The sequence below is a fragment of the Rhinatrema bivittatum genome, chromosome 2, assembly GCF_901001135.1.
Source record: "Rhinatrema bivittatum chromosome 2, aRhiBiv1.1, whole genome shotgun sequence".
Taxonomy (NCBI): domain Eukaryota; kingdom Metazoa; phylum Chordata; class Amphibia; order Gymnophiona; family Rhinatrematidae; genus Rhinatrema; species Rhinatrema bivittatum.
The window spans coordinates 401202717-401216263 of NC_042616.1; the positions used below are offsets into that span (position 1 = coordinate 401202717).

The following is a 13547-nucleotide window of genomic DNA, read 5'->3' on the forward strand; positions in this document are numbered from 1 at the left end:
ATTTTGTTATTAAAACTAAACAACCCACACGCCATCGACACCAACACTGCCGAACAAATCAAGCTCAACCCAGAGCATAGGCAAGGGGGGACCGGTCCAGGGCTGCAGAATGTGAGGGTCGCAAACTCCCTACAGGACCCACCTCTTACGGGGAGTGCCGCCTCCTCCAGCCCCGAGCTTTGCCGGAAATTCCCGAGCATAGAATTTTTTTTCCCATCTCCTTTTAGCTCTTGCCCTTGTTCCTTCTGTTCGGCGGTGATTTTTTTTTTTCCACGCTATTTGAAAATCAAGATGGAGGATTGTACCGGGAGCTGCTGCCACTGCCGATATTACAGCTAAAAGCTACGGAAGAACCCTCCCCTCTCCCCCCCCTTTTTTTTTTTTGCCTTTTCCCCGCCCCTATTAGATTTTTTTTCTTTTGCACGGTTTCCCTAGTGCTGTGATTGTGTCTCGTTCCCCCGTTTTTTTTCTCGATTCATTACTGCCCCTGCACCGAAGAGAGGGGGTGGGGAGAGACCTGCAGCGGTGCTGAGTGCACTCCTCCTCCTCCATGCCTGCATTATTTGCAAGGATCGGGCAACCTTTCTCCGCTCAGCTGGCCCCCTCCTCCTCCGGTGATCTCCCTGTGGCGGCTTACCCGCCGGGATTTCGCTCTGCTGCTCATCGCCTGCAGCTGCACACCAGTGATTGATCAATTATAATAACACAGCCGAGCAAGGAGAAGAGGGAGAGGCGCGGGCTGTAACTCCCGGGGAGGGGGAGTACCGGGATCTCCGTCCGTGCCCAGACCCGGGAAGACAAGAGAGAGAGAGGGAGACGGCGATCTGCTCCGGGAGGAGCTCCCCCCGGGCCGCCACCGGTCATGAGCAGCAGCGCCTCCTCCTCCCTGTCCTCTGCCGCCGCAGCCACCGGGGAAGGGGCCGAGGACTCGGCCAAGGACTCGGCCGACATAGCGGCGTTTTACAGAGCCGGTAAGTGGGCACGGGAGGTGCTAGGGGGCGGCTGCCGGGGCTTTGATCGCTCTGCCACCCTTTCCATGCAGAAGTGGCCAGCGCTCCTCGTGCCCGCTCGAGCTTTGTTCATGGCTAGGGCCGGAGATTTCCAGTGCAGTGCGGAAACGTGTACAGATGCGGGAGGTCAGATGTGCTAGGGTGGCTTCCCCCAACCCAGTTTTTGATCTGGAAAAAAATCTTGTGAGTTTCAGTGCATCTCTGTTATCGAGGAAGCGTAGAAGTGCAGAAAGACGGGCTCGAAGTGGTTGGGAGGAAGAGGGACGGGCGTCCCGCTGTTTTCCCTGCTTAGGGGCAAATGGCTGGAGAACTCGGGGGCGCTGCATCTCTCTTGCCCTCGCTAGGTGATGGGGAACTCTCTTGGGTCTCTGAAGTTGAAGCTGTTAGGGCGATGCTGTTTGCTCTCGGAGGGTAGGTGTCGCTTGCAGGAGTCTTAAGGTGACCTCTGTTTACTAAAGCCGCTTGCAGGATAGGTGAAGTCTTGCCTTGTACAGCTGTGCAGTCCCTACCAGGCCTGTCTGGGGAAACCTATGACATGCTGTTTTCTTTTGCCTTTGTGCTACGTGCATCGATGCAATAGTATTTAGAATATATTGGGTTTTTTTAATTCTTGTAAAAATGTTTTAAATTGGCAAATATCAGTTTTGATAAGCGAAAGAACTGAAATACAGTTTTCTGTTTCTAATAATTAAGTATGCTAGTTTATGCGATCGGGGAGAAGGTTGATGGCTGGAAAACGGGAACCTGCTTACAGACGCTCTGATTGAGTTTGACTTTACAGGCGTGCAATATTGTGAGCAGATTCTGTAAGTGCAGTTTTAGTTTTCTGACACATCCCCCGGCCACATGGAGAGAGGGTTGGGGGGGACATGTGGAGTTGAACTTTCAGACTCGGCTTCAAAGGGTAGTCAAAGCCCCGCCCCCAAAGCAAGGCTCCCCGATAGGCAGTCCCATCGCCCCCATAATACTGAGGGCCCCTCTTTTCCTCCCCTGCACCTTTCGTTTCCTGTTGAATCAAAGCACGCCCACAGCGATCCAAAAAAAAAAAAAGAGAAGCCTGAAAGAAGCAAATGCCAGAACGGTGATAAAGTTGCAATTTGTTATGATGAGGGAGGAGGTTGACCTTCCAGGCATTTTGTAGGGCGTGTTACATTTTATTTATTTATTTTTTTAATTTGAAAGAGAAAGCTAGAGGAGGTAAAGTGAGGGCCCCTATCTGCTGGACGGTGAGTCACTTGGGCTCCGCCGCCGCCTTTCCTTTTCCTCTGCCGCCTGCTGTCCCGTGGCTGCTGCAGGGGCCGCCCCCATTCACCCTTATTTATTTATTCATTTATTTGTATATATATTTGTATACTATAGAGAGAGTTGTTTTTTTTTTTTTTTTTTTTAAACAGGAGAATGCTTTTCTTTGCGGTTGCTGCTAAGAGGGGCGGGGGCGGTGGGTAGGGTCTGAGACGTGCGCTGGGAGGGAGGGAAGGGGGAGTGTCCGCAGATTGTGGAGTGAGAGCAGGAAAATGCAGACTCACGGCTGGAGCGCAGAAGCTGCTTTAGGTTTGTGTACGCCTATATATCTCCGCTCACGTTTCAGATCCGGCATTATTTTGTGGTTAATATTGTGGGATTGGCTTTATTGGGTGGAGGGATGGGGAGGGAAGGCTGCTTCCTGGAGTGCTATTGGGTTCGATACCCTACATCCCATATGGAGGATGCAGGTGGAAGTTCTGTATCAGGGAATTGCATGCCGTGGTTTATTTCTGTTTATTCCGCCCCCTCCCGCTGGCCTGGGGAAGGGGAGCGCGGATCGGTGGAATGCTTATTCCGCCCCTGGCTGCTGCTGCGAGGAGGCCCAGGCTGAGAGTCGATATGACGGCTTAACGCCATTCAAAACCCGAGTCGGATCAAAGCAAATCTGAGCCAACCTGGGTGTTTGAGAGATGCAGGATGAGTAGCTCTGGGCCTACTGGGTTTTTGCCCCACCCCCGGGGACTGTCATTACTCTCCTTGGGTTCGCCTCGGGTATATGCAATTGATGGCACCGGAACGCTCGCAATGACGTTTGTGGACAAAGCTGGATTTGCACTCCAGTTCCTGCTTCCCGTTATTTAGTGATGTGCGTGGAAAGAGTTAGAGGTGCACGGGGGGACACCAGTTTTCATGTTCCTAGTACCATCATGAGGATGCTTGTATTGGGGAAGGCAATGGAATGGTAGAAACAGTAAACGGGGTGCCTCTGCTTTCTTAAAAAAAAAAAAAAAAAAAAAGGAAGAAGCCCAAAGCATTTCAGTTGAAATCCGCTGTTGATCACATCCCTTGATAAAATAGTGCAGGTGCCGTTAGTCCATTTGAATGTACAGAAAAAAAAGGTTAAAAAATACAAATGTATGTATGTATGTGTAAATATATATATACCTTTTTATTGGACTCACCTTTTATATATTTCTTGCAAGCTAATATGCCCTTCCTCAGTTTGCATTCTATTCAGAGTTGAGGAAGGGATTATTAGCTTTGGGAACCTCCTAAGTTAGTTGCCTAATATATATATTTTTTAACCTTTATTTCTGTGATCACATATCTGGATTTTTTTAAAGCTGATTTTTAATGTTCTAAATTGCTGTTTTTGACTGACTTGTTCAAATCATAGCACAGTAAACATATTGAGTGCCGTTTGTTCATAGTATTTTAGTCTAAAGTGTTTTCTTCTTCCCAATTAAAATCTTTCTTCAGCAGCCCCACAGATTTAAATAAACAGCTACCGTGGCCCAAAAACTTTCACATTTTAATTAACAGGGTTAAATAAAGAAATGCAAAAAAAAAAAAGTATCGAGGGAATTCCAAAAGGTCCCCAGTTTGATCCCCAAAATTTTCACTCCCTGAACAGAAGGAGGCAGAGATATGGTTATCACCCAAGAGTGATGTCTAGTGGCCAGATTTAGGGTCCCTAACTGCATTGTTCCAAAAGGTGCATGACTCTGGCCTGTTACTGCAATGACCAGACCAGCTGCATTGGGAGTTGGGCGTTGTGAATGAAGGGTCATGCCTCCAGGATCAATGAGCAGGCGGCTATTACCAGGTCCAAAAAAATATTAAAATAGCAAGACAATAACAAAATGTATCTTTTAGAAATGATCATATTCCAATCATTAATGCCTCCAAATATTGAATTCATACATTTGTATTCTGTCATGTATCAAAGTAATGTTGGATCTTTTAAAATTTCAATGGGCTCATCAGGTATAAGTCTGTTTTTAAGAGGTGGGTTCTTTAACCCTGTTTGTTTTCCCACATCATGTTTTGCTTATTTTGGAGAAATAAATGGAATCCAAACATTACGGTTTATATTCAGAGATGTTAAACACTTTAAAAGAGCAAATGGGCAGGGGAACATTTCTATTCCCCAAATCTGCTTTAAATTGCATTAAAATTGGGATAGTACTGTATACATTAGCAAAGGTCATCTGCGCTGCTTCTTCTGCAGATCTGAACTGCTCTGCAGCTGGACAGCAGCAAGGTCAGGAGGAAAGGACACATATAGAGTGCAGACTTGTCTTCATGTCCCCAAGTAAAAGAAATTTACGGATATTTCTAAAGAGAAACTGTACAGCACAACTTCCCAGACAGCTTTTGATTGGAAAACATGTTGCTCCTTTAAAAACCCTCTTAGTTCTTATTCTAGCCTTATCCACCACATAGCAATAATATGGGATTTGTTTTTTTATAGTATGTGTACTATAGAAAGCTACTGAGACTGGCAGCGTTGTCTGATTCAGCAGGCTGAGATCTTGTTGTGTCAATTTGCATATTATCAGAGATCTCCATATTCCTATTTTGCCAGTCTTGCATGTCCTTCTGAATCTGGCAGTAAATGATTTTTTGTGTGTGGATGATGATCCTAAACATAATTAGGTAGGGCTTCTGATTTTAGGTGTTTTATAAATTGTAAATTTGTTTTTTTCCAACTAATTAATAATGGGTTCTTTGAAAGTAGAAAATATAAACCGTAATGTTTTTGTGGCACAAGTACTATTTCTGCGTATGTTTTCTGGCTGAATCAAATAGATAATTATTCTTACCTGATAATTTTCTTTCCTTGAGTCCTGCTAAACCACTGGTCATGTATAGAATTTTCTTACTCCATGCCAGATATATGATGCCGTAACCATAATTTCGCCAGTTAATTGGACTAAAATATGCACCCTGGCTTAAGAAGGCTTTCGTTAATCCGAGCTTGACTGTTATTTACTATGTGTTTTTTGTAATAATAATTTTAAATCGTTCTCACCTTTTCTATAATCTCTTACAAGTTAGCCCTGTTATTTGCCCTGTTATTTGTAGCCTCTTGTTCGATGTAATTTCCAACTTTGGTTCTATGTAAACCGACGTGATATGTACCAGTACATGAACATCGGTATATAAAAGCCTTTAAATAAATAAATAAATAGAAGTTCCCCCTCCACAGCTGATGGAGATAGAGGACACACCTCTTTTTATGACTCCGGTCTGGGCTCTAGGGGAGGTGTAGTCTCAGACTACTGCCAGTAGTTTACTGCCAAAGCACTGAGACCAATAGAAATCCCTTTACTGCCCCATCCCAGCAGTTAAGATGTTATGGGGTATCCAAGACTGTTGAGTGAGTCTGTAAGAGCGAAGAATAAACAAAAACTAGAGGAATGAGGATGTGCTTTACTCCATACTATTGACCACTATTACCCCTGGGTTCTTGGACGAGTTCTGGACTGGTCTAGTAGAACTCGGGTAAGGATAATTTAACCTTCCCTATCTTCCTTCTAGACCAGTCTTCACGTATGGGAGTTACCTAAACTCCCAATTGTTGAGGAGGGAGGAAGATGGGGGTTGCCTTGATCCCCTGCCCCCGAGTCCAAATCGGCTTTGGCTTCCTGTAATATTTAGTGAAAGAACGTGAGAAGGATCAGGTGGCTGCCTTGCAAATCTCTTCTGGAGAGGCTGAGGCTGCCTCTAGCAGAGATGATGCTAGAGGCAGCCTCACGTCGTGACGTCACGTCTTGAGCGGCCCATTGCACGCACAGGGGCCGCTTTCCCCCGTGCAGGCGTCCATCTTCGCCGGGAGGCAGGGGAGCCACGATTTGTTCCTGCTGATGGCCGGAGGGCTGCAAAAAAAAGTAAGTCGCGCAGCGGGAGGCAGGAGAGGTCCGATGGGGGCTGCAAAAAGTAAGTTGCTTCGCCGCTTCACACTGTCAGTGTCTCTTCTTCCCTCCTCCCGAAGCAGGGCACGAAAAGCAGCCTTGCTCCGGGAGGAAGGAAGAAGGGGCTGGCAGTACGAAGCGGTGAAGCGACTTACTTTTTGTAGCCCCCTCCGGACATCGGAGGGGACTGCAACGTTTTTTTCGCTTTTTATTTTGCTTCGGGAGGAGGGGAGAGGACTGGGGCTGCCCCGGAGACCGGCACCCATGATCGCAGCCGGGGCAGGTGAGCAGGGGCTGGGGGAAAGCTTGCCGCCTACCCTGACCCCTGCCTCTACCGCAGGGGTCAGGGTAGGCGGTAAGTTAGCAGGTTAAACGCGCGACAAAACAGCAGGGAAAGATAGTCGGGGCGCGGGTTACGGAATGCTAGGGAATAGCTAATTCGCTCGTTTGCATGCAATATACATGCCGCGTGCGGAAGGGGTTGCCCGGGGATTTTAGGACGCGGTAGGAGTAGGTTAAAGGGGATTCGGGATTGCAGGAAGGGCTAACGCGGCCGGAAAGTGAGTAGAATGCGGGTTAGGAGCGGGGTAAACGCGGCCGCATTTACTGGATAGACCTGCAAGTTGGTAGCTGTATAGATGTAGATCCCAGCAGGATTACAGGGAGAGTAGGCCCTCGAGGAGCAAGTACCTGGTATCCCAGATAGGCACCTGAAAGAAAGCAAAGGGCCCCCGAGGAACGGGTACCCAGGTTAGATGAAGTACCCCGAAGGGCAGAGAGAGCTTCTAGTGGCAGCACAGAAGCGGCAGAGTAGCTTAGACCGGAGGCGAATCCAATCCTTGCTAACTTGAGTTGTTAGCAAACGAAGGGCAGGCTAAATACCTGGATGGCGTGACGTCATTAGAGGGGGACGCCCCCGAGGTTCCCGCTATGATGTGGATAAAGACGTGGGTGGCGTGCGCACGCGCACCCTAGGAGGCCCTCAGGAGAAATATGGCGGATAGCCTTGCCATAGCCGTTCTGGGGACGCCGGAAAGAGTGGCAAGCAGACGCGGCGGTAGCCATCTTCCCAAGGCTAGCGGGGAGACCAGAGAGAAAGGTAAGGCACAGAGGTCGAAGCCGTCTGAGACCGGATGCAACATACAGTGGCTTGCAAAAGTAATCCCCCCCCCCCCCTTTAAAAAGTCAGCAGATTTATGTGGTTTACAAATGACACTTACACAGATTCTTCCAGACAGTGTGTTTATTGCAAACCAGTATGCTCTTAAAATAAATTTTCAAAGTCACAATTCATTATTTCTTTGCATTTTTAATAAAAAAAAAAATTAAAAACTGAAAAATGCTGCTTGCGTAAGTATTCAACCCCTTCAGACTAGTAGTACTTGGTAGAACCACCTTTTGCTGCAATAACAGCTTTAAGTCTGTTGGGGTAAGCTTCTACTAGCTTTGCATATTGTTTGGGAGTGATTTGTGTCCATTCTTCCTGGCAGATTTGTTCCAGGGTGTTCAGGTTGGTTGGATGATGCTTATGGATTGCAATTTTCGAATAGTGCCACAGATTCTCGATTGGATTGAGTTCTGGACTTTGACTTGGCCATTGTAGAACATTCATCTTTTTGTTTTTCAGCCAATCCTGTGTTACTTTGGCCTTGTGCTTGGGATCATTGTCCTGCTGAAAGATGAACTTTCTCCCAGGTTTTAGTTTTTTTTTTTTTTAGCAGACTAGTAGGTTATCTTGCAGTATCTCCCTGTATGTTGCACCATCCATCCGTCCTTCAATTTTAACAAGATGCCCAGCCTCCACTGAGGAAAAGCATCCCCCACAAAATGATGCTGCCACCCCCATACTTTACTGATGGATGGTGTTTGCTGAGGTGTTAGGTTTGTGTCCCACATAGCATTTTGAATTTTGGCCAAAAAGCTCCATTGTTGTCTCATCTTATCCCACAATTTAGCTGGGTCACTCTGACGCTTTCTGATGCGGTTTTTCTTCAGTAATGGCTAATTTCTAGCTATCCTCCCATGCAGGCCGGTTGTATGCAGAGCTTTGGATATGGATGACTGGTGCATCTCCACTCCAGTCTCAGCCACTGAACTCTGAAGCTCCTTCAAAGTGAATATTGGCCTTTCTGTGGCTTCCCTCACAAGTCTCCTTCTTGCTCTGACACAGTTTTGAGGGACAGACTTGTGTAGGTAGTATCTGGGTGCTATGATGCAGCTTCCATTTACTTACAACTTATCCAGCGGTGCTCATTGGGATATCCAAGTACTTGAATATTATTTTGTAGCCTTTTCCTATCTTGTGCAAGTTTATAAATTTATCTTTAATTTCTTTAGCATGCTTTTTGGTCTTCATTTTCACAGCTTTCCTTCAGATTCACAGTCTGACCAATGGTACTGGAATTAGGGGGTCTTTTATCCAGAAAAGCTGACTTCTTTTTTTAAATGATTCACAGGTAGAGGCTAATGTTAGGGCAATATTATTCATCTGTGTAAACTTGGAGCTTCCACAGCATAGGGGTTAAATATTTATGCAAGCAGCATTTTTCAGTTTTTAATTTTATTTTACAAAACATGCAGAGAAATAATGAATTGTGACATTGAAAATTTACTTTAAAAACATTCTGGTTTACAATAAGCATACTGTCTGGAGCAATCTGTATAAGTGTCATTTTGTAATCCACACGCATCTGCTGACCTTTTTATGGGGTCAAATACTTTTGCAAGCCACTGTATATATCTGGCTGAGCAAATCTCTACCAGAAAGATGGTCTTCGAGGTCAAGTCCTTTATAGATGTCTGTTTCAACAGCTCAAAGGGAGGCTTACTCAGTGCCTGCAGGGCTAGGTTGAGGTCCCACTGGGGAAAGACTGGCCTGAATTGGCAGTCTGATTCATTTTACCCCCACCCCCCCTTAGAAACCGGACTGTATCCAGATGGCTGCTACCTGGGAGCCCCGATTCAGGCCCATAACATGATAATGCTGCTACCTGAACCTTCAGGGAGTTGAGGGCTGGACTCTTATTCGGGCCTAATTGCATAAAGTCCAAAATATGATCTATATCTATCCTTGCTGGGTTATTGCCTCGGAAGGCTTCAAAGGTTCTTTGGACCCTTATATAGGCAAAGGAAGTGAGAATTTGTGTGCTTTTAACATAATTGATATTACGGCCAAGGAATAACCTCTGTTAAGGAGGCACGGCCTTTAAGGGCCGGGCCGTAAGAGAATGGAGACAGATCTTCCATCGGGACAGGGCTTTGCTAGAGTAGGCCCTGTGGCTTGGGAAAATGCAGTGGGGTCAATTTGAGTAACCTTTCCGCATCGCAAGGCCTCCTTGGCTAATCCAGGGCTGCTAGCATCACCATAAATGGATGATTCTCTAGTCTCTTCACTATTTTGCCTATTAAGGGCCACGGAGAGAAGATGTATAACAGGTTGAGTTGTGGCCATGGGCATACGGGGATGTCTGTGCTGCTGGTGCCTGGCTCCCTCTTGCGACTGAAGAATATGCTGGCTTTAGTGTTGGCCCTTGTTGCCGTTAGATCTGAAACCAGGTGACCTCTATCAATCTATTATCATCTGAAAGGCTTCCGGGCCTGGTTTCCACTCTCCAGGGCCCAGCTTGTTCCGGCTGAGGAAAATTGGCTTGGTGGAGTCTCTTTCCCTGCTACGTGTGATGTGGTTAGCAGAAGGTGATTATCTTTTGCCCATTTGCATAACAGGGCCACCTCTTGGGCTAGGCTGCAGCTGTGCGTCTCCCCTTGCTTGTTTACATACACCACTGCTGTCACATTGTCCAATAGGAACCTGACCGCCTCTCCTTTTTAATAGCAGGAGTAAGGCTTGTAGTGCCAACCTGCTTGCCCTCATTTCTAGTCTGTTTATCAACCACTCTTCCTCCTCTCTAGGCCGTCGCCCTTGTGCTAGCTGCCCCTGACAATGCTACCCCCAAGCTGGCATCTGTGGTGACTATGATCTAGCTTGGGGATTCTAAAACTACTCCCTTAAGTTGGTGGGCTGCAGTCAACTAGTTCAGACTCTTGTACCTGCACTGGTACCTGGAGCTGTCATTTGTTTTTTCCAAGGAGGATGGTATGCTGCAGGTGGTGCCTATGCACTCTGGCTCATGGGACCAGCTCCAATGAAGCTGCCACAAGGCCCAGCAGCTGGAGATAGCCCCATGTCCTGGGTAACTCCAGCTCCCAGAAGGCGCCTTCACCTGTCCTATTAATTTGTATCTTTTGTTGGGGGAAAGGGTGACTCTCTCCTCTCATATCAAAGTGAGCTTCTAGGAACTATTAACGTTTGGTAGGGTTCCAGTTTGCTTTTTTTGCTTGGTTTATTACCCAACCTAGTTGTTTGTAGCATCTGGACAACTATCTCCAAGGCCCTGCTGCTTTCTTGCACTGACTTGGCTCTTATAAGCCAATCGTCCTGATAGGGGTGCACCCTGATCCCTTGTCTGCATATGGATGCCACAACCACCACCAACATGACCTTGGTAAAGGTCCTGAGAGCCAATGCTAGGTAAAACGGTAATGCCTGGAACTGAAAATGCTGTTCCAAAATGCAAAATTATGACAGGTTCTGATGGAACACCCTATGCCTCCGCTAAAACCAGGGAGGCCAATTGCTCCCCTTCCTGCACCAAAGCCATTACTGACTGTAACATCTTCATTCAAACGTGAGGCACATATTGATTTCTTTCCAGTGTCTGGCGGAAAGAACTGTCTTTCTTCCGAACCACAAACTATCTCAAATAGGTGCCCTAAGCCTCTTTTTCCTGAGGGGGTACCGGCATGATTGTAAGACTTTGTATCTTCATTTAGTGTTTCTTTTGCCACCCTCTTTTTGAGCGTAGATGTATGTGGAGATATCATAAAGATCCTTGGGACCATTCTTCTGCATTTAAGAGCATATCCCCTCTGCACGACGTCCGGCACCCACTGCTCTGTGGTAATTTGGGGCCACTTCGTGTAGCACCTTAGTAGGCAACCATCTACTGGTATCACCGGCGGAAGGACCCCCCCCCCCCCCTGTACATGGCCGGCTCCTGCTGCTGCAGAAGGCTCTGCTGTCGCCCTTTTGGCTCCCTTTGCCTGCTTGGAGGAGAATGCATGGCTGACCTAAACTGGAGCCACTCCTGGAGGTGCTGGGCCCTAGCCTCATGAGATGCTGAGTGCTCCTTACCTTTGGGAAGTTGCTGGGGCTTGGACTCCCCAGATCCTTAACACGCTTTTCCAGACCTTCCCCGAAAAGCAGATTCCCCTTAAAGGATAGCTTGTAAAGGTTCGATTTTGATGCTGAGTCTGCTACCCCGTTGCGTAGCCATAAAAGCCTCCTGGTTGCTACCTTTGAGGCCGAAGCATGCAAGGACATTCTCACCGTTTTGCCAAAAATGCTATGCCAGGTAGGCTGTGTCTGTGCCTTCTGGGAGCTGTAGCACTCGGCGCAAGACTGCCTGGGCCACCTAACTTCCACAGGTGGAGGCTTGCAAGGACATAGTGTGAGTAGTGAAGGCCTGTTTAAGAATTGATTCTGTTTTGCTATCCTGTGGGTCCTTCGGTGCTGCTCTGCTCTCAAACTGGGATTGTGGTTTTGTGTGTAACTGCTGAGGTTATGGCATCAACACATGGAATTCTGAGGAGGCTTGGGGCAGTGGAATATTCTATGGCCCCCTGTAAGCTCTGACTGGGAGCTGTCCCATTCGGTGAGGACTATGCACTTCAGGGTGCTGTGCAGAGGAAACGCCTTTGGTGGCGTCCTAGTGCTCTGAAGTGAAGAATATGGTTCCCTCTGCAGGATCCTCAGGTGCGGAGTCGCCATCCCTAGGACAGAGACTGTTCTGGAGATAAGGGCTGATGGCTTCTCTTTTTTTTCATGACTTGTGCATGCCTGCCTGGACTGGGAGGGAAGACTCAGGAGCACCCCTTGGGTGCTTAGATAGTGCTCCCTTAGAGATACGTATTATCGTCCCAGAGGGAGGCCACTGGGAATGTACACCAGGCTTACGCATAGCAATGTATGCTTGATGTATAATAACAAATTTGGGGGGAGAAAGCCCCCTGTTAAGCTCCCCCAGCCCCTGTTACATGAGCAGGAGCGTTTTAAGGGTCCCTTCAACTGTAGCAGTCCTCACCACCATATCTGGAAGAGGTGAAGGGGGGGGGGGAACCTTGCTGACCTGGGGGAGGGAAACGTCTGTTCCTTGCTGCCTGCCCCAGCTCTTTCCCTGATTATGGTCTTCCTTGTTCCTCCTTGGAGGCAGACGGAGAGCCCTCCTGAGAGATTTGGCACGGCTCACCCTCGCATATGGGCAGAAAGAGCCAGTCACATGGGGACCTGTTTTGTCCTGCATGCAAAGCACCTCCTGTGCATTGTGGAGGTCCTGGCATAGCCTGCAGCAACCCAGCTGCTGCAGTAGCGCTATTGGATGCGTGAAGCCTATGTTGCTATGTGCCATTGCTACCCTATAGGCTGTGGCGCTCGCCCCCGCACAAGCCTGTGTTGTTGATACAATTTGTGATGTTTCTTGTTATTGCCACGGTGCCTGCGGTCCATGGTATTTCTCTTTGCCACTATCACGGGAAACTCGGCAGAGCCTCCCTCTGAGCACCAGAGCTTCCTCCCTCCAGCACTGATCCTCTCCCTGCCCCCATCCAAATGATGTCATTCCTGCCTCCCTGGAGCCTGCTTCCCCAGGTACTCACCACTTCCAGGGTCCTCCATCTGCTGCGCTTGAGGGCCAAGCTTCCTTACTTTTTTTTTTTTCTTTTCCTACTTTGTTGGCCACCAGAAGAGCACAACAAGGGGGGGGTGGGGGGGAAGAAGGAGAGAGAGAGAGCAGTCCTTGAACCCTCTTTAATTTTTATTTATTTATTTATTTATTTAATGTTGGTCTCATTCGCCGGTTCCTAGAGTCTTAAGGAACCCCTCCCTGGGGATTCTTCAGACTCCTCAGGGTCCTGATATTAACCACCCAGGGGATTTAGCCATATAGTGGGAATAATGCTACAGCTGGGAAAATTAACCCCTTGGGGTTCTTATCCCAGGAGGAACAAGAGCTCGACCAGTCTGGGGCCGAACTTAGGCTCTGGGAGCTATGGCCTCTTCAAATGTCTGCAGTTGCTGGAGACAGACTGGCATTAGTCGGGGACCACAGGTTGCTTATATCCCAGAGTAAGGTAAAAAAAGAAGTGTGTCTTCTGTCTCTATCAGCTGTGAAAAAGGGAAATCCTATACATGAAGACTGGTCTAGCTGAGAAGGAGTTAGCCAGAAAGAGACAAAAACAAAGCGGAGGATCAAGGGTAAGCAAAAGGAGGGATGAGAGAGTACTAGGGGAAGTGGTATTTTTTTGGTGCTTTGTCTGATAA

The 13547-nt window shown here is 47.7% G+C and overlaps 1 protein-coding gene across 1 annotated transcript in view; it reads left to right on the forward strand.

The window, feature by feature from the left end:
* Positions 1-370: 370 nt before the first annotated feature.
* Positions 371-13547, forward strand: part of TRIO (trio Rho guanine nucleotide exchange factor) — a 964000-nt gene continuing 950823 nt past the window's right edge. Inside the window, exon 1 of the mRNA XM_029590045.1 lies at positions 371-971. Coding sequence (XP_029445905.1) covers positions 863-971 — 109 coding nt within the window. The 5' untranslated portion in view covers positions 371-862. The remainder of the gene's footprint in view (positions 972-13547) is intronic.